Consider the following 25,139-nt stretch of genomic DNA (forward strand, 5'->3'; position numbering starts at 1 on the left):
AGAGCTCGCCTGCCATTTTCCCGATGTCAAGAGGATGGACAAAGCAGTAAGAAATCAAGGCCCCATTCCTAACATTTGCCATCTTCCCACTGGCAGAGACTGGGCGTGTTTCCTTGAGTAGGCTCCATGCCAAGCTCCGCCCCTCTCCTCTTTGGAAGCCCTAAGCTGGTATTTTGTTATGCCTTATACTAGCGAGGGTGTGGTTTTCTGGGAATGGGCATGTCCCTGTCCTGGCTCCGCCCCTCTTCTCTTTGGAAGCACTAAGCCTATACTTTGTATCTTTCATTGGGATGGGGCGTGTCTTCCTGGGCCCTCTCCATGCTTGGCTCCGCCCCTCTTCTCTTTGGAAGCACTAAGCATATACTTAGTATCCCTTATACCAGTGAATGACCTCCCACAGAGACTCCCATTACTGTTACTGGGAGCCACAGTTTAACCAAATCTGGCTCCAGCACAAATGCCTGTGAGTGGTCTGTGAGGAGTTCCTGCAAGTGTTACTGTGGGGAGGCTACTGACTCTGAGGTGGGAGGAGAGTACAAAGGAAAAGAACTGAGGAAACTCACTTCCTGAGAGAAGCAACTTTAAACCTCACCTCAAGAACAAACAGAAAGATAAGGGCTTTAGACATGTCAGAAGCAGGATTTGAATCTAGGTCCTGACTCAGAGTCTAAAGTTCTCTTTACTGTATCCCAAGTTACACTGGCTCAGGGATGAAGAAACTATAGTAGAGCATGTCTTTGGGGGAATGTTTTTAAAGAGCTGTGCGTTCCTGGAGAATAGGAGGTCCTGGGTTCCAATGTGGCCTCAGACACTGCCCAGCTGTGTGACCCTGGGCAAGTCATTTAACCCCCATTGCCTCGCCTTTATTGCTCTTCTAATTTAGAACATAAGCAGGGAGGTCAGGTTTTAAACAGAAAAAAAAAGAGTATCAAACAAAAATCCAGCCCATTCAAGGCGACAGAAGTGATGGAGCAGGATGCAAGCTTATGTAAGTGTGTGTGTGTGGGGAGGGAGGGAGGGAAGGAAGGGGAAGAGAGAGAGAGAGAGAGAGAGAAGAGAGAGAGAGAGAGAGAGAGAGAGAGAGAGAGAGAGAGAGAGAGAGAGAGAGAGAGAGAGAGAGAGAGAGAGAGAGAGAGAGAGAGAGAGAGGGAGGGAGGGAGGGAGGGAGGGAGGGAGAGAGGGAGAGAGGGAGGAGGGAGGGAGAGAGAGAGGGAGGGAGGGAGAGGCAGAGAGACAGAGGAGAGAGAGAGACAGAGAGAGAGGGAGGGGGGGAGAGGGAGAGGCAGAGGGGGGGAGAGAAGGAGAGAGAGAGGGAGAGACAGAGAGACAGAGAGACAGAGAGAGTGCATGCAAGCCCAGACTCCCCCACCCCTACCCTAGCCTGATCCTGCACATCTAGTGGCTAAAAGGAGGGCAGACCAGGCTGCTGCAGCCAGAGAATCCACAGCAGCCAAGCCCTGGAGGAAAGAGCTGAGGAGCTCCATCATCTCGGGTTCTTTATTGATGAGATAGTGTGGCCAAGTGGCCTGGCAGTTAGTGTTGGAACTTAGAAGACCCGAGTTCAAATCCAGATCCAGACACATCCTGGCTCTCTATAAAGCCTCGGTGGCCCAGGAAGCTCTACTTGCATGGGTGGGAGTCTCCAGCCTGTTCTCCTGGACTTTCATTAGCTGAGGAAGAGAGTGGGCAGCTCCAGAGGCCCCAGGGCTGTTGTTCTAATGCCTTCGCCCTCCAGCACAGGGAAGTTTCCACATGGGCAGCACCAGTGATTGAGAGCAGGAAGACCTCCCAGCTCAAAGCTGGCCTGCAGCAGCCCTGGAGTTGGAACTGCCTCCCCCCAGGAGACCTCTTACCTCTCGGATGATCTGCCTCCCCTTCGGGTGCTTAATGTTGACCGAGATGCTCTGAAAAGAAAGAAAGAATGCAAACAGGCCCTGAGGCCTGAGCCAGGAGGATGCCCTGGGCCTGGCCTCATCTGCCCACTCAGAGCCACTAGAAATCCTTCAGGCAATCAGGATGGCTGGAGAGGGGCTTTCCTTCAGGCTAGAGCAGGATGTCCCCTGGCTGGGACCCCCCCCTTCCCCAGAGCTCTGCCTGAAAGCCCGGTGCTGCCTGGAGGAGGGGTGTCTTCACTTCCAAGGGAATTCTATGGCGGGGAGGCAGCCTGGCGGGTCACTGACTTCCCAGAAGTGAGCGGAAGGACTATGGCGACATGTTCCACTTCTCACCGAGCTCTAGGCTGGGAGCTGTCGGGCGCTGGCTACAGGAGCCCTCAAACCCGCTGGCTGACATGGTCACAGTTGGAAATTGAGGACTGCAAGGCGGTGCCCAGGAAAGATGAGACCCCCACTGAACCCCCTCTATGTGACTTCTCTCACTGACTTCCCTGACTACTGGAATTGCTAAAATGTAACAGGAGGGCAAATCACTTAGAGGATTAGTGCCTGTAACCCCCCCTTTAGCCCCCCCAGACTATCCCCAGAAGATCATAATGACACAACTAAGCCTAAGGATTTTTAGGCAGCCGCCCAAATGGAACGGCCTTCCTCCCCACACCCATTGCAAGCCAAGCACGCCAGGTACATCAATCACTTCTCTAAGCATCAAGTTGCTCCGACACGCTTCACTGATCCGCTTGTGAGCAATAACCAGAGCAGCGTCACTAGGACGCCTTAATGAAACCGAGAAATGAAAGTTGGAAAACTGGGAAATGCCTCGAATCTGGTCTGTCTTAAATGTACCCTTTCACGCTGCCCCCAGCAGCACTGCTTTGTTCGGAGTCTCCTAAGTAATTCGGATTGATTATGAAAGCGGATTCAAAGCAACAATGATTCTCTTGGCTGGTCATCCCACAGGCCGGGGGACTGACCCCCGTTACCCTGCCTGTGTCATGTGTCTCTAGCGAGCTCGCTTTGTTGTAGCAACTTGGAATGCAGGATGTTCACAGACTCATTAAACAATCTGTTACAAGTTCATGGGCGGCACATCCGGTTACCTGTCAGAAATCATCACGTATGTTGGAAAATGTGTGCAGCGTGTAAAAATACATACAAATAAAGACGGAATCTGTGCAAGCAGAGCAGCTTCTTGCCATGCCCGGGCAACAGGTCTGAAATCGCTACGCTGTCGCCCCCTCCTTATCCATCTTCGCTGTCCCACCTAAGCAGAAGCAGAGCTGAGTCCGCAGACGGCCCTCAGAGCCTCATTATAGTCTTGGAGAGGAAGGTCTCGCTGATCTGCATTCTACCTTGCCGGCCTCCGTGGCTCAGGGATGGAGGGGAGCCCGTCCTCCTGCACTCCAGAAAGGAAGACTTCCCGGGTGGCTTCTCTCAGGTCGAAAACAGAGCACACGCTTAGTCATTGTCCTGATGAGTGGCATCCGGTAAAGGAAAGCGTGTTGCTGACCTGGGTTTGAATCCAATTCCTACTGAGAAAGCAAGCCTGCCCAGAAGCAGGTGAGCAGGGCTGAGTCGAGCCCCTCCTTCTGGGGCTCAGAAAGCCAGGCCCAGAGAGGTGAAGGACTTGCTCAAGGCCACACCGCTCGTCTGAGGCTCGATAGGAAAACAGGGCCCTCCTTCCTACTCCCCAGTCTTGCCCTTACTGCCTTCATAGCCTTGGGCAGCTCAGTGGCTCTCAATTTCCTCATCTGAAAAATGAAGGGCTAATGTGGTGACACTAAGATGCTTTCCAGTTCTAGATAGAGGTGACCCCTTTTCTGGATAGGAGCGCTGAAAAGCCTAGAATCAAAATAGTAATAAGACAACTTTCATTTGGCAATTCTATTTATATGCAAAAAGTGATTGAGGCTGTATAATCTGGAAGCAGCCAGTTGGCTCAGCGGACAGACTGAGGAAGACCCAAGTTCAAAAGACAACTGTGTGATCGTGGACGAGTCACTTCTCCTCTGTGTGCCTTCATCTTCTGGGGAAGGAAGTGGCCAACCCCTCCAGCATCTTCGCCAAGAAAATCCCACAGACGGCATTGTTGAGCTACAGTCCACCGGGTCAGACAGAGGCAACCGAAACTGACGGGCAACGCCTGGGAACCATTCCCTTTGCCTGTCTGAGCCTCGCTTTCCCAGTCTATCAAATGAAAGGGATCGATGAGATGATCTTAGAATACCTAAAACTCCGAGGTTCTACGGTCTGGATAAACATTCCAGAGAGGCACACATCATTCTCCTAAATTCATTCTGATGGGGGGAAAGCCCAGTGAAGCCTCTCCTTTGCTTACCTTTTTATTCCGGTTAACACTGAGAAAATAAATGCTCTCCAATCCCACGAAAGGTGGCCCCCAGGTGCGAGTATCATCGCCAGCTCCTAAAAAGCAGAGCAGTCTTCCCATGAGCTTTCTGGGCCAAGCACCGCCCTCCGACAGCCGAGGCCACAAAGGTATTGGACTGGGGAGACAGAGCCCACCCAAGCCCAAGGGCCGCGTTAGAGGCCTGGGAGTTAGTGACCGTGGGCACCCCTTCCACCGATTCACTCACTGAACTTAAGAGTCTACTGTATTCCAGAGACTGGGCTCGGCACAGACAAAGCCAGGACCAAAAAGAGCAACATCTGTCCTAGAGGACCTGCTGTCTCCATTGAGGTCAAACAGGGAAATAGAAAAGCCAAGACAGGCACTGGGCTAAGTCCTGGGAATGCAAAGAAAGGGGGAAATGGGGCGGGGGGGGGGGGGGGGGAAGGGGAAGAAAGAACAGGGGGGAGGGAAGGAGGGAGGGAGGGAGGGAGGGAAGGAAGGAGGGAGGGAGAGAGGGAAGGAGGGAAGGAGGGAGGGAGGGAGGGAAGGGAGGAAGGAGAGAGGGAAGGAGGGAGGGAGGGAAGGAAGGAGAGAGGGAGGAAGGGAGGAAGGGAAGGCGGGAAGGAGGGAGGGAGAGAGGGAGAGAGGGAGAGAAGGAGAGAGGGAGGGAGGGAAGGAGAGAGGAAAGGAGGGAGGGAGAGAGAGACTGAGAGAGGAAAGGAGGGAGGGAGGGAGGGAGGGAGGGAAGGAGCGAGGGAAGGGAGGAAGGAGAGAGGGAAGGAGGGAGGGAGGGAAGGAAGGAGAGAGGGAGGGAGGGAGGAAGAGAAGGAGGGAAGGAGGGAGGGAGAGAGGGAGAGAAGGAGAGAGGGAGGGAGGGAAGGAGAGAAGAAAGGAGGGAGGGAGAGAGGGAGGGAGGGAGGGATTGAGAAAGGAAAGGAGGGAGGGAGGGAGGGAGGTTGTCAACTTGTGAAAAAGATCATGAGCCACATAAGCTAAGTTTTCCCAGGCATTTTTTCATGAGATCATCAATTCAGAGCTGGAAGGAATCTTAGAGGTCATTAAGTCCAACATCCTCATTTTACAGTTGAGGAAATTCTAAGGGACTTGTTCAGGGTCTCCCAGTCAGTAAGTGGCAGCATCATTTCCAGGCACTGACCACAAATCCAGGCCTCTCCCCTGCCCTGCTCCTTCATACTTCCCTTTGCCATACTCCCTACTATGAGTCTTCTAATGTAAAGCAGGTTTAGTGTTTTTGAGGAAGACACACATTAATGAATATCTGCTGAATGAAAAATAAGAAAAGGAAAATGTGTGTGTTTAGAGAAGTACAAGAGACAGACAGTCAGACAGAGAAAAGAGGATTTGACGCATTTCAGTCCTTTTGGAAAAGGCTTTAGTTTTCATCCAGTTTTGCTGACACAGTGAAGGGTTCTAGAATGGCTCCCGTCTCCTCTCTCTTACTTGGCTCACTTTTTCACTCTTCCCTTCTCTCTCCTCTCCTCTTTCTCCTCCTCTCACCTATTCTATCATGTCCCCCTTTTCTCCCCTCCTGCTCTTCCTCTTCCCCCTTCCTTCCTTCCTTCCTTCCTTCCTTCCTTCCTTCCTTCCTTCCTTCCTTCCTTCCTTCCTTCCTTCCTTCCTTCCTTCCTGCCTGCCTTCCTTCCTTCTTCCATGTTTTTAAGCCCTCACCTTCCATCTTGGCATCAGTACTGAGTACCAGTTCCAAGGCAGAAGAGTGGTTAAGGGCCAGGCAATGAGGGTGGAGTGACTTGCCCAGGGTCACCCAGACACCCCTCTCTGGGCTTGGCTCTCTACCCACTGCGCCACGGAGCTGCCCCCTTCTTCCCTTTCCAGGCTCTCCCATCCCTTCCTCCAGGGGCCCTGTGGCTGCTCCCAGACCCTCTGAGGACGCTTCCTCTGCCTAGCTGTAGGCTCGGACAGCAGGTCCTGCCTTGCGATCTGAGGTTAGAGGCCCCGACTCTGGGCACCCTGCTTTCTCCCAGGCCCCTTGCCCAGAACTTGGTTTGGGGCTGCCTCGTTTGAGCTCCATCCCCAGGGCTGATCCTCGGCCCCTCGAGAGAGGGGAAGGGAGGTCAGGGGGGCGTCCAGGCAGCCACACACACGGGCCCGGAAGCTATTCGTTCCCTGGTGAAAGAAGGGGGGCTCACCTGGTCTTTCCACCTTGATCACCTCGGCTCCCAGGTCTCCCAAGTTCATAGTGCTGAAAGGCCCGGCCAGGACTCTGCAATATTGAACAGGGAAATGTCCAGCTGCTAGTTCTTCTCCATCTGGGCCGCCCCAAAGCAGACCCACAGAGACACACAAACCTGGTGAGATCCAGAATCTTCACACCATCCAAGGGCTTGACGTTGTCCGTATCTAGGAAAGAGTAAGATGGTTTTCTTAGGCTCCTGAACACGAGTCATTCCCGTGTCCCCTCAGGACACTGGGGAGCGTGAGGAGAGGAGAAGAGTCTGTTCTTTTCCTTCAACCCTCTCTTCGCCGCCCGCCCTAAAACCGTGCTGAGTGCCGTTCCCAGGCAGACAAGGGAAGGGCCAGGCAATGGGGGGTGAAGGGACTTGCCCAGGGTCACAAGCTAGGAAGTATCTGAAGTTAGATTGGAACCCAGGACCTCCCATCTCTAGTCCTGGCTCTTGATCCGCTGAGCCCCCCAAGTGCCCCTAAAAGTCTGCTTTAAATAACTTCTAAGCCTACAAGACGATTGTTGCTACGGTTATTTCCTTGCAAAATGTGTCCATTGGGGGCTTATAATCAAAAGCCAAGAGCCAAAAGCGCGGGGAGTCGGGGAGTAAGCACGAGGGCGGGGGGGGGGGGCACCAGAGGCACCAAAAAAGATGGGGCTGCTGCTGCGAAGAGGCGGCCCTGGGCGGGCAAAGAGGAGGAGCCTCTGGTGGCCTGTCCAGAGCGAGACCCAAACGGGGAGCCACTGCCGGCCGGACGCTGGAGCCTGGGAACGGCGGCCGTTAAACAGCCGCCGGGGCCAACCTGGGCAAACAGCACGTTCTGAGCATCCAGACTTTGTGTCCCGTCAGGAAAAGAAGAACCAAGAGGACAAAGCTGGGACAGAGCGAAGGCTCACTGGGTGAGCTTTGGGGGAGGGGGCAGCTAATAGCTTGGCGGATGGAGAGCCTGGCCTAGAGATGGAAGGTCCTGGGTTCAAATCTGACCTCTGGCACTTCCTAGTTGTGGGTTCTGCCCGTGTAGGGGATCGGTTATCTCGGCTCACGGGCATTTCCACATTGGGCAGCTCATAAAAGAGGAGCCAGCCCCAACCGCGCTAGAAACTGCACGTGCCTCCGATCGATCGGCAGTCTCATCAGTTCCTCCTCTGGAGGTAGCCAGCCTTTCCCACCAGGACCGCTTTGGAATTGTCTCAATCGTTGTATCGATCAGAGTAACCGAGTCGCTCACAGTGACAGTGTGGTTACTGCGTACAATGCTCTCCTGCTTCTGTTCCCTTTACTTTGCATCCCTTCATGTAAGTCTTCCTGGTTTTCCCGACACCGTCTGGCTTGTCATTTCTTACAGCACAATCCTAGGCACACTTGTTCAGCCGCTCCCCGGGGACAGACATCCCCTCCATCTCCAGTTCTCCGCCACCCCAAAAAGACCTGCTGCCAAAATTTGTGAACAAACGGGCCCTTGGCCTTTGTCTCGTTGGGACATGGACCTACTAGGGTTACTGCCAGGTCAAAGGGTACGCACACGTTTGTAGCCTTTCAAGCACAGTCCTAAATTGCTCGCTAGAATTGTTGATGCCTTCACAAGTGTATCAGTGTCCCAGTTTTCTCACATCTCCGCCAGCTTGTCATTTTCCTTTTTGGGCCGTTGGGAGATGGGACCTCGGTGGCTTAATTGGCATTTCTCATAAATAGTCATTTAGACTTTTTATCTGACTCGAGCTTTGATTTCTTCTGTTGAAAACTGTCCATTCATATCCTACAATCATTTACTGCCTGGGGAATGTCTTGCATTCTTTATCAATTTGATCTGGTTTTCTATACATTTGAGGAATTAGGTCTTTATCCAAGAAATTTGCTGTTTTGGTTACTATTTTTCCTATAGGTTTTTTTTTTAAACCTTTCCCTTTCGTCTTGGAATCAATACTATGTATTGGCTCCAAGGCAGAAGAGTGGTCAGAGCTAGGCCATGGGGGACAAGTGACTTGCCCAGGGTCATACAGCTGGGAAGTGTCTGAGGCCAGATTTGAACCTAGGACCTCCTGTCTCTAGGTCTGGCTCTCAATCCAATGAGCTACCCAGCTGCCCCCTTTCCTATGCTATTTTAACTGTTGTGTCTAGTCATCATAGTACAGTGATGGCGAACCTTTTAGAGACCTCAGAGACCAAGTGCCCATACTGCAACCTTCACACAAGCCCCCCACCTTACCCCAGACAGGGGAGGGAGGAAATGCCCCATTGGGCTGCTGAGCAGAAGGGCAGGTGATGGGAGAAATGTCCAGAGGCATGCTTGGAGAGGGAGAAGGGAGCAGCCCCCTCCAGCATGATCCAGCAGGCATGTCAGAGGTTTGCCAACACAGGCATAGTGCATATTCACAGTCAGTTTTCTCTTTCTCAGCCTTTTCAGATGAAAGCATTTTTGATTTTCATGGCAACATTCCTCCTCAAGGTCCACTCCTGCCTCTCCAGCCTTTCTCTGCCATGCCACGGAAGCCTCCCTCCTCTAAACTGACTTCTCACACAGTACATGCTGTGCCCCCTGTAACCCATTTCTCAGATCGGATGGTTTGGAGAAGTTGAAAAAGAATACACTAAGGAAGAAAGAAGGGAAAAGGGAACAGAACTTGGAATATATGCTAAAAAGGGCCAACAAGTGTGGAGGCAACAGGCACCCAAGGAACTGCATTCTTATCTGAAACAGAGAAGGGTTCCTCTCTCCCCCCTTCTCTCTCTCTCTCTCTCTCTCTCTCTCTCACACACACACACACACACACACACACACACACACACGAAACAAGAAGGATAAGGAGGGTTACGAGGGAGGATGAAAACAGGGAGAGAATCATCTCAAACAAATCTAACTTAGAGTTCCTCAAAAAAGGAAGCAGAGCATTAACAGGAAAAAGCAGACCTAGAACTGAAATGAGAAGGTGTCCAGAAGGGAATGACTGACCAAAGTGCCACCTATGAACGTAATGGAACACGGTGCCACATAGAATGACAAAAAAGATGGCATCAGAGAATCGTGGGAAATGTGAACTGAGGCAGCGTGAAGTGAGCAGAAGCAGCAGAACAGTGTCTACAAGGCCAGCATCACAGCAAGGAAAAGGAAGGAAGAGAGTCAGGACTGTGATAAACCCAATGGCCAATCATGTCTCCAGAGAGCCTTGACTAAAGTCTTGGTCCCCTACTGCCCGAGAGCTGGTGGGCTCAATGGTGCAGAAAGAAACGTCTGCTCTCGGACACGGCTGCTGCGGGGATTTGTTTTGTTTGACTCTGCTTATGTGCCAGGATTTCTTTTCCTCTCAGTTTTTAGCTGGGAAGGAGGGGTGAGGAAGAAGAAGGTGGGTTAACAATAGTGATGCTCAGAGCCAGAGAGCGAAAGAGAGAGGGAAGGAAGGAGAGAGAAAGGGAGGAGGGAAAAAGAGAGACACAAAGAGAGTGAGAGACATACAGAGACTTTTTAAAATGCACAGAAAAGGAGAAGTTCAGAAGGAAGCAGACATGTAAGGCCATTTTCAAAGGGAGCACGAACGCTTTATTATACCCTTTTTTCTAAAAGTCAGCAGCTGGAAGTGAAGATTTCCGTTTCATCCATCGTTTTCTTTTCCTGTTCTGGTAGGTGCGTGGAAGTGGATGTTTGGAGAGGGGGACGTTTAGTTTGGAATTTGAAACAAGGCTACACATCCCTCCCTGGTTTGAAGAGTGTGGACCCCTGTCTATACTGGCAGTTGGCTGATGGGCGGGTTAGTTCTGAAGAAATAACCCATTTCCCCTTTGGTTAGATCTTCATTAGAGGGGTTCGCTCTGGCTGGAGGGGGAGGGATATGTTGGGAAACGAATCTGATAGAAAAATGAAAATGACTAATAATTTCTTTTAAAGTTTGGTTAAAAAGGCATGATGTGGTCATCCTGATGGGGGGACTTGAGTTATTCAGATCTCTGCCAGATAGCCAAGTAGCCCAGATGATAGAACGCTTAGGCCTGGAGTCAAGTGTTCACACGTAGACTGAGATAGCCATGTGACCCTGGGCAAGTCATTTTACTTTTGTTTGCCTCCGTTTTTTTCATGTATAAAACAGGGTTAATAATAGCACCTCTGGGATGACTGTGAGGAACAAACAAAGTGCTGTCTGGAACCCAGCCAGCAGCACGTGTAGCTATTTATCACTCTGCCTGTCACGGCTCTTCCCATTGACCGTACTCTAGTTGCCTTTTGCTCCTCTGGGGCTGCTCATTTCAGCCTACACCAGCTCACGTGGGTCTCCCTACCGGCATCTCGGAGAGCCTTGGGAAGCCCCCTGGCGGAGAGGGGCCTGGCATGTGGCCGGCGTTCTAGTCCCCCCTCCTCGACAGCCCCAGATGATGAAAATCAGGAAAAGGTCACCCTCCTCGTCCTCAGCCTGACTGGCAAAGGGCTCGCCAACAGCAGGGAGTCTGGTTCTGAGGACGGAAGGAAAAGGCTCAGCGAGCTGCTTCTCTGCGGAGCTTCAGAGAAAGGTTCTCTCCCCCCGCTGGAGTGCAAGAGGGCCTCGAGAGCAGAGTGGACCTGCTCTCTCCCGGCTTTCTAGCCCAGAGCTTCATGCCCAGGAAGTGCTGAATATTTTTCATTTCTCATTCCTTCAACTTTTTCTTAGAGCACAGAAACGTTCCGGGCTCGCCGGCGTCTCCTTCGGCTGCCCCCAAAGTAGGGCTGAACTATTGGGGGGGGGGGGAAGGGGGATGCGCTCTTCTCCTCTGCCTGGGACCCCTCGGGGTCTCACTCTGGCAGCCGCCTACCTCCCCAGGGCCCTCCTCAGTCTGGCAGCCACAAAGCATCCTCAAGGGTGAGATTCTCTGGTCCCAGAGGAGAACGAGGAGGGCTTGCCATGGCCTGCGAATTCCCCACGAGACAGCAGAATGATGTGGAAGCCAAGGTAGGAGGCCTTCCAGGGAAGTGGTGGGACCTCCTCTGGGAGCCACCGATTAGGAAGGAGGTGGAGAGGCAGGACAGAAAAGATCCAGGAGCTCCTGGCGGCTGAATATCAGCTGAAGCCCCCGGGCTCTTTAGCCTGAAGAAGGCCTAAGCACAGAGGACAGCTGTGCTCAGCGCTGACAGAGGGCTGAGGTAGGAGACGGACCACCCCAGAGGTAAAATCTGAAGCAATGCGGAGAATTAGAAGAGATTTTAAAATTGTAGAAGAACTTCCTGTCTGAGGGGCCACAGGGGGGTGACGTGACTTGGCCAGGGTCACCCAACTCCAGGCTTGGCTCTCTCGGCACAGAGCCACCCCCTGCTGCCCCAACTTGGAAGGCTAAAATGTGCCCTGACGGTGGGTGAGAAGGCAGCCCCGAGGGAGGGATGGAGGTAACCAGACACAAAGGAGTCCTCTGGTAGCCCCTGCTTTGCTGACTCCCGAGTCTGGCCTCTCCGGGGCTGGGGACGAGGCATTGGAGGCCAGCAGCATCCCTGGGGGCCCTCTGAGAACAACTCAAAGGAACAGAGTTCTCCTGTGAATGGCTATATTCTAGCCCAATGGTCGGAGGAAGCCTTACCCTTGATGCACCCCTGCACTGCCTCCATAAGATCTGAGTAAATTTGATCCAACCCAGCCAATGTACTGAGTCTCCCCTGTGTGACAAGGAGGGTGCTGGCTTCTGGGACTACAAAGATGAAAGGAAATCCCTGGGTGACAGCTCTAAAGGAGCCTACAGTCTCACAGAACCCCTATTTCTGACTGATGGGTAGCAACAGAGTGCTGGAACATGGGGTCAGGGAGACATTGACTCTGGCTGCCTAACTTCTCTGAGCCTCAGTTTCCTCATCAGTAAAATGGAGATACTGTAATAATAAAGGCTACCATTTATAAAGCACCTTAAATTTGCAAAGTGCTTTATATGTTTTATCTCACCTTCAGAGCAACACTGTAAGGTAGGTTCTAGGAATACACCATTTTACACATGAGGCAAATAGAGGGTAAGTGACTTGCCCAGGGTCACAGGGCTAATCAATATCTGAGGCCCAATTTGTTTTGAGGTTTTCCTTACTCCAAGCCCAGGGTTTGATCCACTGAACGATCTAGCTGCAGCCACATGAGCACAGGTGGGAGGTTTTGGGATCTGATTTAATCACAAGATTAAGAGCTAAAAGGAAAATCATGGCGCCTCAACTTGCTCCTTTAATGAGCAAGGCCAAGAGACTTATCAACAGTCACAGGGGGCGTGAGTGGCAGAGCTGAATTAGATCCTCAGGACTCCGAGTCCAACTTCAAGTTCCCGTTTGACGGCAGGAAAAAGCTGCAGAATGGGCCTGGGCTCCAGGAGCCAGGCAGCCTTTGTAGACAGGAGGCAAGAAAAGCTCTGGAAGACGGGCTTGATCTAAGACAACCAAACTGGGAGCAGAGAGGGCTGTTCAGGCCTTTTCGATTCTCTTTCTCAGAGTAACCTATTGGATGCTGCCCCTACCCCAGTTTTTGAGACAAACATTCTCCCAATAGTTGGCAAAGCCCCAAAGAGTGGGTGGAAAGTCTAAGTCACAGCAAGAAAGGAGGGGGCCTCCCCTAGTTTTCTTGTAAAGAGCCAGGGAGCAAGAGTAAAGTCCGATGGCCGTTAAGGCCTTTCTTGTACCAATATTATCTTCCTGAATCCTCACCACAATCCTAGCTGGAAGGTGCTGTTATTAGTCCCTTTTTAGAATGGAGTAAACTGAGGCACAAGGTTAAGATCCTCCATCCTGCTAGTCACTGTTCCAGGCCCTGCCACAGGCACAGCACTCTGCACTACCAGCTACCTCCGCTCCTTTTCCAGGAGTTGCCCGGACTTGGGCCAAGACTCCTGCCCCTAAGCCAGTGCTCTATCCACTGGACTTTGGAATACAATCAGAAAACTCGGGCCACGTGAGGTTTGGCGCTAGAAAGGGTCGCCGCGGGGTTGACCCCCCCTGGGGCTCACTCACACACAGCTGGGACTGGAGGGTCCAGGGACACGTGTAGGGGGAAGAGGGGCCCCAGCCCAGGGGTCTCCCATGGGACACCACCCAGCACCCTCGGGGCTGCAGCTAAGCCTCCTCCAGGCAAGCCGAGAAAAGAGGGGGTCAGGAGAGAGTGGCAGGAAAGTGCACCCCGAGGCACCAGCGGCCCCCACTCTTCCTCACTACCTGGACTTGGGCAGCTGCTCCGGAGCCGCCTCGGACTACCTCGGCAGGAGCCGAGCCTCCAAACGCACGTAGTCCGCCAGCAGAACCGATACGCAGCGCCGGCGGCCAACATCCTGAGCGATCTGCTCCGGCCCTATACAGGGACGCCAATGGACGTGGAGCTGGCAGGCGGGGCGAGCCCTGGCAGAATCGGACCTCCTCTGGGGCGGGGCGATATGAAGTCCTGGAGAGAGAGCTCCGGAGGGTAGTGCGGGGAGGGCAGGAGAGAAAGTGGGCTCATGGGAGCACGTGCAGGGGAGAGCCAGAGTACCAGACAGCCTGGGGGGGGGGGGAGGGGCGGGATGGGGGTCACACAGGTGCGATCAGACGTCCGGGAGAGAGGCAGAGAACCGGCGGGGTAGAGCGAAGGACATCGGGAGTCCGGAAGGGGGGAGGGGCGGTGTCGTACAGGGTTGATCTGGAGTCCTGGAGAGGTCAGCACCGAGTTACACGTGGAGGAGAGCTCAGAAGTCGCGAGGGGAAGGGGAGCACAGCGTAGGGTTGGGCCAGTGAGCGGAGGAGTCCCGGACAGGTCACAGGCACTAAAGAGGAAGCTTGTACAGAAGCGATCTGGGGCTTCCAAGATAGGCATGAATCCAGAAATTTGGGGATCCCTCGGGCCCCGGCCAGCCTGGAAATGGGGCCAGCTGGCGGGTGATCGCACAGACGCCCCGCCCCGTCTCGCCTTTTCCTTCGTCCCTGCCCCACCTGGTATTCCGGGGCCGGAACGTAGTGCTCCCGGAACCTTTGTGCAACGGCGCCTGCCGCGGCCGTCCGGGTTTGCGGGAGGTGACGCCAGGGCGCAGGCGCGGCGGCGCGCGCATCCTAGTTCTCGACCTCCTCCCACGGTAGTGGCGTTGGTATCTTTAGGGCTTAGGCCCACTAGGCCCCGAAGCTCGGACCCGCTCCCTCATGCACCGACCGAGTTTCCGCCCGCCCACGCCGCCCTTCGCGGGCCCCGGACCGGGCTCGTGGGGCGGCAGCGGCGGGTTCAGAAGTCCCCCGGGCTGCCCGCGGCCGCCCTCCCCGCGGGACGGCTATGGGAGCCCACACCAGACGCCGCCCTTCGGGCCCCGCGCCCGGCCCCGCCACTCCGGCTCCCCGGCCTCGGGCCCCGGCTACGCGGGCCCTGCGCCCGGTTTCTCCCCGGGTCCGCCGCCCAGGCCGCTCCAGGTACGTGCGGGGCCGCTCAGGGCTGGGGGTCCGGGAGGAGCGGCCCCCACCCCCCTCCCGCCTTCGGAAGCGTCCATCCGTCTGTTAGGGAAGCCCGAGGCTTTGGGGGTGCTGTGAAAGTGGCGGAGGGTGGATGAGTTGGGACCCCAGGGACAGTGTGGGCCCCTGGCGTGGATGAAACCCACAAAATAGAGGTGCCCTGCTGCTCTTTGATCTCGACCTCACGGGGGCCCGAGGAAGGCACTTTAGGGGCGTAAGAAAGTGTTCTTTTCTATAGAAGAACATGTAGAACTCTTACTGGAAACATTCATCTTACTAATACTTAGGGCTATGAGAAAAGGGGCGTCTAGCGCACCCCCTCTTTTTCCAAATGAAGAAGCTGAGATTTGGGGGAGACCCGACCCAGCTTTAATCCCAGGTTTCTAAACTGTGGTTTGGACCCGGTGACCACAATCCTGCTCAGATTCCTCTTTTCCACGAAGAAGAAAACGCGGGGGTGGGGGTGGGGGCTCGTGTGCGGCCAAGGGACGCCCTCTTCGGCCCTCGAGCTGGGCCAGGGCTAAGCGCTTCGTTATAGCCTAATTGAGGGAAGGGACCGCGCCAGGCAGTCTCCTGCCTGCTCTCACCCCCTGACATCCTTGTAAACTACTTCCCTTGGTTGGGGGGCGGGGACAAACGAGTCCAACACCCAGACCCCTGTGGTCGTTGTTCCCTCCCACCCCGAATTAATTTTATCTTCCTGTACAATTAACCATTCAAACATCTTCCAGTTCACAAACATAAAGCTTTTGTGCATAAAAGCGGTCACAAAATTAATGTTTTGTGCAATCCACTGTGTATTTTGATAGGCAGCCTCCATCCAGGCTGATGTAATTTAGTGATTTCTGGGTTTTGTTTTTGTTTTAATGTAGCAGTATTGCAAACAGAGCCATGTATGGTGAATGGACAAAAGCTTGGGAAGATAGTTTGACAGTAAGATCCTGTGTCAGTAGATACTGAAAGGTTCCCAGGAGGAAGGAAAAGGGAAACTTTTTTAATGGGTGTTTTTTCTATTTTTTGTAAAGCAGAATTAGGTCTAATTGTCACACTTACAAAAGTAGTATTATTGTCAGGGTTTCAACTTGGACTTCTGGACATTGAAAAGTTTTCTTAGCTTGAGATCAAATTTCTCCACCTTTTTAGATAATTTTTTCTTGATTTGGTATATTAGCAAGCACAGATTGGTTTTTTTGTACGTAAAACAGATGGATGAACTTGAGGAAACAGAAGCCATGGAGCTTTGTTATGCACAGCCCTTGAGGGAGAGGGAGTACTCCTCAGCATATGGACAGGTCATTGATGCCTGCTGCCTTGTATGTGAATCCAAGAAAATTTCAATCGAGGGATTTGATTGGAAATAGATCTCTTAGGGGCAGCTGTGTGGATAGAGCACCAGGTCTGGGGTTGGAAGCACCTTGATTCAAATCAGTCCTCAGACTCTTCCTAACTGTGACCCTGGGCAAATCACTTAACTCTGATTGCCCTCAGTCCTTTCCCTTCTGTCTTAAGAGTTATTACTAGGACAGAAAGCAAGAGTTTAAAACAGCCAAAGAAAACGAAGTTCTTTCTAATTCTTAAGCCTCTTGCTTTATTTCTGAATTTTTCTAAACTAAAATTTGTTGTAAAAAAAACAGTACTTTTTTTTTTTGCCCCCTAGGCTCTATGGTATGATAGAGCAATGGTGGGGAACAGGGCTTTGCCATCTTCAAGTAAACCCAGAGGAGCTTCATCGGACTTCCTGAGACAGGAAGATCTTCAGTTACTCTCAAAGGACTTGACCACATCAGCTTTGAATTAACTGTTTTGCTTTTGTCACCAGCTTCTTACTTTTCTAAAATGGCAGCTTTTGATGAACTTTAAGTGTTTTCTGACTTCTTTTACTTTCCAGTAGATCTTTTTGTTTTTTTTTAAACCCTTACCTTCCATCTTAGAATCAATACTGTGTATTGGTTCCAAGGTGGAAGAGCCATAAAGGCTAGGCAATGGGGAGTAAGTGATTTTCTCAGGGTCACAAAGCTAGGATGTGTCTGAGTTCAAACTTGAACCCAGGACATCCTGTCTCTAGACCTGGCTTTTAATCCACTGAGCCACCCAGCTGCCCCTTAACATCAGCATTTAAAATGGGCAGCATGTTTCATCATGAGTGCTGTAGAAATGTGGTTAGTCACTCCATTAATCAGAGTTCACCAAGTCTTTCAAAATGGCTTGTGTTCACAATTCTGTTATTGTGTCAGTTATTCTCTTGGTTCTTCTTACCTCATTAATCATCAGTTCCTCCAAGTCTTCCCAGATTTCTCTGAAACTGTTCCCTGCATTGTTTTTCTCAAGACAGGAGTATTCTATCAGATTTCATGTACCACTACTAGCTTTGCCATTCCCCAGTGAATAGGCATGCCCTCAGTTTCTGATTTTTTGACACCAGAAAGAGCTGCTAGAAATATTTTTATGCCTAAAGGTCCTTCTCTTTTTCTGACTCTTTGGGGACATCTTTCAAAAGTGGTTGGGCCAGGCCACAACTCTAAGAGGTCATTGAGGTACACTCCTGTTGCAGCTTCACCAGCATTTCCCCCTTTTTAGTTTGTTTTGCCAATCTAATGGATTTATGATGACTCTAGGAACAGTGGACTTGGTTCCTGGCCTATAGTTATGATGATCTGAGTCCAAAATTGCCCTCAGATACTTACTAGCTTTGTGACTCTGGACAAGGTACTTCACCTCTGTCAGCCTCAATATCTTCTTCTGTAAAATAGGAATAATCATAGTACTTTCCTCACAGAGTTGTGATGATCAAAGGAGATAATTATGAAGTGTTTAGCCCATGCCTGGTACATAGTAATTAACATATAAATGTTAGCTATTATCATTGTTATTTTGTTCACAGAAAAGAACCATTATGTAATTATGTCTCCAAAGAAGCTGGAGATTTGGAATTTTTTAAACTTCCTGTACACATCTTAGATGGCTTTAGTGTGGGCTGTAATACAATGCCATAAAACCCCTGACTTAGGAAGCCTAGAAACAAGGGGGTCACACTGGAGAAGTTTTCTCAGCACAAGGAGCTGTCATTGTTACCCTGGTGGGTCTATTCCTGTTGAGGTATTAATCCTTTCCTGCTTAATCCTAATGTTTATACACTAAGTTAGGATTTACTCTTCTTTCATGGCACTTAGTGATTTTTTTTCAGCAGTTATTTAAAACTTGGTCTTTTTGGAAAACTATAACCAGAGGCAAAAGACTTGTTTTTTTCTCCAACTCCCTTCCCTCTTGGAAAGGCCTTGCCTTTTAGGTACTACTCAGTGATATTTTATTGGGTTGCATCTAACAAACCATTACTACTGTAAAGGGTGGCTAATTGACCATGCTGAAAAAGTAAAGGAGAAGCAGAAAATGGGATTAGTAAGAAAGGACAGACAGGTTATTCCTTCACCTGCTTTCCTTCCTCAAAACCAGAGGCTTGACTTGCCAAAGGAAGCCGTTTGCCTGCTCCTTTCCTTGAAGGCTGGTCACTGTGGGAGCTTCAGATCAACATAGTACCCATTGTTTTTGGAGTAGTTTTACCTGAAATTTATGGAAATGCACTTTATTCTTGCCTTTGACACACCCGAATTGTTGATCACAGGGAAATGAAAAGAAGGGCATGTCCCCATCACTTGATGCTGGCAGCAGTGAGGACATCCCAGAGAGCTAGTTGGACTTGTCCTCTTCCCTATTGCATGGAGAGGAACTAGAGAGTACCTTAAGCAGAACCTCCTTCAATGCCCTTTTTAGGGTTTCTCCTGAGTTTAAGAACCACTGTTTTACCAAAAAATAACATTTTAAAAATGTTTCCTGTGTGTATGTATGTTTTCATCTCAAAGCAGAAGAGATGTGGCTGCTAAATTTGGGGACTGAATTCAAGAATCAAAACCGATTTAGCCAGTCTTGAGTCTAGGCACAGGCACAGTTGCTTCTGGGAGGATGATGACCCAACCCCTGGCCATTTTGCCTAAGGTCCTATTTAATTCTTAGCATTTTTTAAATAGTAACTGCTTTTACAAATGGTGGTGAATGTTAAAAACTGTGGCCAGCATTCTATTGGTTTTAATTGGCAAAAGCCCCATATACTGTTTTTGTTTTTTTGTTTGTTTGTTTGTTTTAACCACCTGGGGAATGCTAAGCTTCAACCCTTTTGTTGAAGTGGTTCTTGGACAGGAAAGTTTGGGGAATGATGTAGTTCATAACTCAGCCATTTTCCTTAGTATCCTTGGCTATAATGTGGAGTGGCAAGATTGCATTAAATTGATTAAAGTTATAATTTCTGGAAGACTGGAGAAGCTACATGTTCATTTTTCTCTTTAAAAAATTAATTACGCTTTAAAGTCTCTACTGAATATTTCCTTACCTGATGATTTTTTTCCAAAGGGTTCACCCAGGACATCTACACCTTTTGGTTCAGCTCGTGGCAAAGAAAAAAGAATATCTAATGATGTGGAAAACTATTTCAAACCTTCAATGCTTGAGGACCCATGGGCAGGACTAAAACCCATCTCTGTAACAGATGTAAACCAAAAATACAACAATGAGCAAACAGTATTTACTGGCAAAAGGGGGAGATATTTTAATTAATGTTTCTAAAGTTTAAATGAAAAGGAACACATCTTAATTTAAATTTAAAAAAAAAAAGCCGAACTCTATATTCCACTGCCATCTGGATACAAACGCTGCCTTTCTGAAGATTCACCAGCATTGGATTTCAAGATTTGATAGACTTCCTGCCCCATATGGACAGTGTGTTCAACTACTCTTGTTGACTAGTTACTGCCCCTAAATTTTTTTTAACATTTGTAGTAAGAGCTTTCTAAGCCTTTGTTTTGTAATGTTTTCTCCATAAAACCTATAAGATGTACTAGCCACAGGACTCAGAACTCAAGAAATGGCATATTTTGTAAATATCATGCTATTGAAAACACTCGGTGTGAATTCTGTGCACCCCATGTTTCGGAGTTGTAACACGACATCCCTACTTATCACCATCTCAGGAAGGAGCCATTGTGGTCTGTGTGTGTCATTAAATGCACATTTGAGTGTTCTATTCATTCATTGGGTTTTGGTTTGCTTCAAAATCCATGCTTTCATAATTAGATATCATTAGCAAATATTTGGACTGCAGCTGTTTTTATACATGCAGTTTTTTTAGCCACTCTGTATAAAAGTATATAATGTTTAAAAATAAATGGATGGAAAAATTCATTGGTACTCTTTTACTAGCCTAACTCTTGTTGAATTATGTTTAACTTGGAATTACAGTTCAGTAAGTTTGAGTGGAATCTCATTTATTGTTTAAAATCCAATGATAAACTTACTTTGAACAACTTAACCTCTCCTCCAAGTGCTACTATTTGATGTGGGAAGCAGAGCCAAAGGGTGATATTACTCTTTCCTTGGATTAGACACATTGTGTTAGTGATCAGCATATTTGCAACTTTTGAAAGTTTGTTTTTCTTTAATTCACAGATACAGATTTATTTCAACTGGGAAGGAAGTTGCAAGAAAGATATTTTTGTTTGGTTTTTTCAATCTTTTCTCTTTATGTCTATTTTTTCAGGGTCATTTTATGATCTCCCTACCCCACCCCCAATAGGGATTTCCTTGGCAAAGGTTCTAGACTGGTTTGCCATTTCCTTCTCCAGCTCATTTGACTGACAAGAAAACTGAAACAAATATGGTTAAGTGACTTGCCCAGGGTCACACAGCTAGTGTCTGGGGCCAAATTTGAACTCAGGAAGTGGGGTCCTTGTGACTCAAGACCTAGTATTCTGTCCACTGCTGTGATAATTAATTAGTCAATGATCTCTTCTGATGATCAAAGACCCCTCAAGCAGACCCATGAATAATCATTCAGTCCCTTACTTGGCTATCCCAAGACATCTCTAATTGGTGAATAGCCAGTGAGGTGATCCATCAAAACTCAACCCCACCAGGGGCAAGGCACGAAATCTAGTTCTGCCCAGGTCTGAGTGTCCTGATTCTTAGTGAGCAGTCCATGGACTCCTTTCTGAAGCATCTGGCCTAAGCTGGTTAACTAGATGGAACCTCATTAACCTCAGTCTGCCATCTGCCATCTGCCCACAGTGGTAGATGCTCCAGGCTATGAGGCATTTCTTTGAATTCTTTAGGAACTGAGGGATGAGTCTGAGTGGGCCTCAATTCAGGATTTGGGAAGAGAAAAAAAAAACATTTTTTATTCTCTCCCTGTCTTAAGAAAGGTATTTGTTTTAAATGGGGCGCCTGTATAATTATAGCCCTTCTTCATGAATCATCCATGACTGGTGGCTTCCAAAGTGGCTACAGTTTTTATTTTTTGGGTGTAGTATTCCATGTAAGTATGACTGACTGACACATAATGCCAACCCATAATAACTGATTATTTGATTAATTATATGACAATAATACTTATGTTGTTAAATTTTAGGTTCCTCTTTTTTTTAAGACTTCCAGAATTAATTTCTATAGTTCTGTTATCTGGAGTCTCGTTGGCACTCATTTTTGTACGTTCCAAAGAACTGCGGGGCTAGGCCCCTTCAGTATACCTCATCTGTTTGGGATGATGCCAAGTGGCCCCCTTCATCAGGGGGTAACGAACTAATACAAATCCTGAATTTGAAGCCAACCATCAGAACTTTCTGGAGATGAGATTAAGCACAAAAAGCAGAGCCTGACTGGGGGGAAAAAGTGGAGTCCAAACCACAGCAGGTCCCTGGGGGGAAAGACCCTGGAGAATGTAGCCCCTGGGCTCCACGGAAGCTCAGACCTGCTCCTGAGGGACCCACCGCAGCTGTGGAGCACCTCGAGGGTCCCCCTCTCACTCCCACTCACAGGTCTGAGCTGCCCTCCCTGGCCACCATTGCCCAAAAGCTGGCAACGCCCAGAAGCTTGTGACCTCTGAAGCTCTGAAGGAAAGGAGGCACCAGAGTGCCTTGGCGTCCCCACGAACAGGGCGAGAGGCAGGACCGAGGCCGGGAACCTGGGCCCGAGCCAGGACCGAGGCCGGGAACCTGGGCCCGACGCAGGCCTGGGGACTCCGCTTCCTGCACTCTCCGAGCCCATTACCCAAGTGGATGAGCGCTCCTTGAGAGGGTGAGGTAGGGCGCCAAGTGCCAGCTGCTGGGTGAAGATGCCAGGCAATGCCTTCCCCGAGGAGGAGCTCGGGATCTTTTTTAACCCCTTCCCTTCTGTCTTAGAGTCAATACTGGCAGTGGAAGTTATGTGATGTGTCGAGGTCTGAGGCCAGACTGGAAACCAGGACCTTCATCTCTGGGCCTGGCTCTATCCACTGAGCTGCCCGGCTGCCCTGCAAGATGCCTTTTTCCAAAGAATGTGCCCCTTTCCTGGGCCTAATCGGGGCAGCTCCCCAGGGTTGTCAGGCACTGGGGGTGGGGGAGGAGGGGTCCCATAAAAGCTGCCAGGTGGCTCAGGGAACAGACACGAGCACTGAACCCTGTTGGCCTCGATTTCTTCATCTGTCAAATGAGTCAGAGACACGCCCGCGTCTGCCAAGAAAACCCCCCACGGGGTCATGAAGAGTTGGACTGAAACATCCAACGGTGACACCCAGAGCAGGTGGGCAGAGCCCCCCCAGCCGGAGCCCCCATGTGGAGAGTGGAGAGACTGGACTGCACCTCTGTGGACGGGAGTCAGTCAGCAAGCATTTACTAAGTGTGGACCGCAGGACACCGGGCTAATGGAGAGGATGCAGGCGCTGCCCTGGCCGAAAGAACCTTCAGAATCGGGCCGGGGCCTTGGAAGATGGAGGGCAGGATGGGCCCCAAGCAGGGTGGGCAGAGCCTCTTCTCCCCAGAGCTGCGCCCCCCAGCAACCATGCCCTAAACACGAAGCTAACAGCTACCCATCAGGGAAGCCAGGGTTGCTCAAGAGTGCATCCCTATTCTGAGCCCTCCCATTCTACAGACAGGAATGTTGAGGCAAGATCTTGCCCAAGAGTCTCCATAGTCGGTCCTTGTTCCACTGAACTGCAGCTAGGTGGTGCAGTGGAGAAGAGGGCCAGGCCTGGACTCTGGAAGGCCAGAATTTGAATGTGGCCTCACTTTGCTCATCTGTAACATGAGCCAGAGAAGAAGAGCAAAGCACTTGGCCAAGCAACAAAGTACAGTTGAAGTGACTGCTGCAGGCTGAAGCAGCAGAATGAGCTGCACTGGGGGAGGCAGGAGAGGCCCACGAGGTGCCGCTGAGAGCTGAAGAGCCTCCCCTCTGGGGAGGCAGGCCTGGGCTTATCTGAATTATCAGAAGCAGGACTGGAACACAAGGAACAAACTGGGAGGGGGGAGAGCAAATGCTTCATTCTCCATGTTTTTAGAAGCTTTCTCCGTGGCCCTTTGGTCTAACCCGGACTTGAAGGTGTGTCTTGGTAAGTTCTTGGCCCTGAGCACAGGGCTGACACCCAGGAGCCCGGCAGCCGCCCACTGACCTGTGCGTTGGGGAGGGAAGGAAGGAGAACTTCAGCTCCCGGCCGCTCTCTGAGCCCATTACCCAGTCATGGGGGCCTCGGCAGCAGCAGGAGCACCCCTGCGACAGGAATCCCACGTGCTGAGGCTTGATCCTTCTCAGCCTCAGTTTCTTCACCTGTAAAATGGACTAATCTAGTTAGAAGTAACTATAGACCACCAAGTCGAGCCCCTCATTTTGGACATGAGGAAACTTGAGACCAGTTATGCTTGGTGACTTTCCCAAGACCCCACAGGGAGCAGGTGGCAGTTGAGCTTCCAGGGCAGAGAACTTGATTTTCCTGAAGCCCAGGATTGACCACAATTCCCAGTAACAGGTCCCTGGAACCTCGGGGATCAAGCATTTTTGTTTGGTTTCTGGAGCCCATCGCAGCTTGGTCCCCTCGTCTTACACAAGCGCCCTTTCCTGGCCTAGCCTGTGCTTAGTACTCCCCTCCAACAATGCCCAGAGCTTCCAGGAGGTGCTCGATAAGGGCTTCACAATCGTGTCCCCAAACTGTGAGGTGAGCTCACAGCCCTCTCCCTAACCAGGCCCATGTGGAAGCACTGCGCTGGGTCGTAGCTGTAGATCTTCCAGGGTATTCCTTGGGAAGAGGGTGGCAGAGGCGAAGCGCCTGGCCCAAGACACACGGTATTAACAGCAGACAGACTGACCCTCTGCCCTCTCAGTCCAAGGCCGGGGGCATCGGAAGATGAGAGAAAAGCATTCATCAAAACGGTTAGATTTGCGTTAACTAGAAATCTTCCTCTTCTGTCACGCGGTTGAGTAGAGGCCGTAAGTAAGAGGTAAGTAGTCCCAGAACGCCTCCTCACCTGTACAGTGAGTGCCCTTTGGACCCGCCTGGCCTCTAACCCAGCCTCGGGGAGCCGTCCCTCCTGCTCCTCTTCCAGTCCCCAGCATTTCCCTCACCGGGAGCCCTAGGGCTGAAGGGCAGCAATATTGGAGGAGGAAACCTTCACAGGCTAATCCCCAATTGTTTCTCACCATCAGGTCACTCTGAAGGCCGGCCTTAATCTCCTTTCAGGCTCTGGCCCAGGAATCCCTGTCTTTATCACAGTGGATTTCTAACCCTGGTCATCCAAAGAGCTCAAAGACAAAGCTATTTTTGTCAACCACTCTTAAATCTAGGTGGCGGGCAGAGTGCCAGGCCTGGAGTCAAGGCAACTTACCTTCTTGAGTTCCAATCGGGCCTCAGACACTAGCTGTGTGATCCTGAGCAACCACTCAACCCTGTTCACCTAAGTGTCCTCATCTGTAAAATGAGCTGGAAAAGAAAATGGAAAACGACTCCGATCTTTGCAAGAGGGGTCACATAGCCAGGACCGAATTCGTAAAAATGTAGCAGCCAGAATGTCAGACACGTCTACAAAATCTTCCTTTATCAAGCCCGAGGCAGGTGTGGAAACTTTCTATGCTACTTCTAGGCTTGTTTTTTAGCTCCACTTTTGAACACTAATGAACTCGTCTTCCCAGACGACTGGGAACAGAGATCTCGTCCTTTAAAATGATATTTGTTCTCGTTAAAAAAAAAATAAATTCTACATCAGATGGCATTTCATTTTGAGAATTGGCTCCCCAATAAGAGTCTAAAGCTCAAACCCAAACATTGCATGAGATGTGTAAGTAATGGTTAGAACAGGAAGAATCTTCTGCAAAATAAGCCAAGAGAAACCCTTCCGTCTCATTTTTTGGCTAGCTGACAAAATCATTCCAAAACTTCACTGGTAAACTCATCTGCTTAAGCAGAAACTCCAGTGGCTTCCACCCACGAAATGTGCTCAGCCTTCCTAATGCAGGTATCGGTA

General features: G+C 50.4%; 2 protein-coding genes across 6 annotated transcripts in view; one reads left to right on the forward strand and one right to left on the reverse strand.

The window, feature by feature from the left end:
• Positions 1–13,822, reverse strand: part of SUGCT (succinyl-CoA:glutarate-CoA transferase) — a 488,805-nt gene extending 474,983 nt beyond the window's left edge. For all 5 annotated transcript variants that reach the window (XM_007500632.2, XM_056804130.1, XM_056804128.1 and 2 more), the window contains exons 1-5: positions 13,582–13,822; positions 6,573–6,624; positions 6,414–6,487; positions 4,234–4,319; positions 1,854–1,904 (exon numbers count right to left, since the gene is read on the reverse strand). In XM_007500632.2, the coding sequence (XP_007500694.2) occupies positions 1,854–1,904; positions 4,234–4,319; positions 6,414–6,487; positions 6,573–6,624; positions 13,582–13,693 (375 nt within the window). In that variant the 5' untranslated portion in view covers positions 13,694–13,822. The remainder of the gene's footprint in view (positions 1–1,853; positions 1,905–4,233; positions 4,320–6,413; positions 6,488–6,572; positions 6,625–13,581) is intronic.
• A 388-nt stretch (positions 13,823–14,210) lies between these two features.
• On the forward strand, positions 14,211–20,061 carry LOC100011112 (cuticle collagen 34). Its single transcript, XM_001362599.5, has 2 exons — positions 14,211–14,793; positions 19,234–20,061. Exons 1-2 carry the CDS (start codon positions 14,211–14,213, stop codon positions 19,293–19,295), a joined length of 645 nt encoding a protein of 214 aa, XP_001362636.3. The 3' UTR covers positions 19,296–20,061.
• The last annotated feature ends 5,078 nt before the right edge of the window (positions 20,062–25,139 follow it).

The sequence above is a fragment of the Monodelphis domestica genome, chromosome 7 (genome assembly GCF_027887165.1).
Source record: "Monodelphis domestica isolate mMonDom1 chromosome 7, mMonDom1.pri, whole genome shotgun sequence".
NCBI classification, from domain to species: Eukaryota; Metazoa; Chordata; class Mammalia; order Didelphimorphia; family Didelphidae; genus Monodelphis; species Monodelphis domestica.

Bases quoted from the DNA above. Each gene is read 5' to 3' on its own strand.
- LOC100011112 (XM_001362599.5), top strand. From the start codon at position 14,211: ATGAATCCAGAAATTTGGGGATCCCTCGGGCCCCGGCCAGCCTGGAAA. The intron at 14,794-19,233 runs GTACGTGCGGGG...TTTTTTCCAAAG, and splicing joins CGCCGCCCAGGCCGCTCCAG to GGTTCACCCAGGACATCTAC.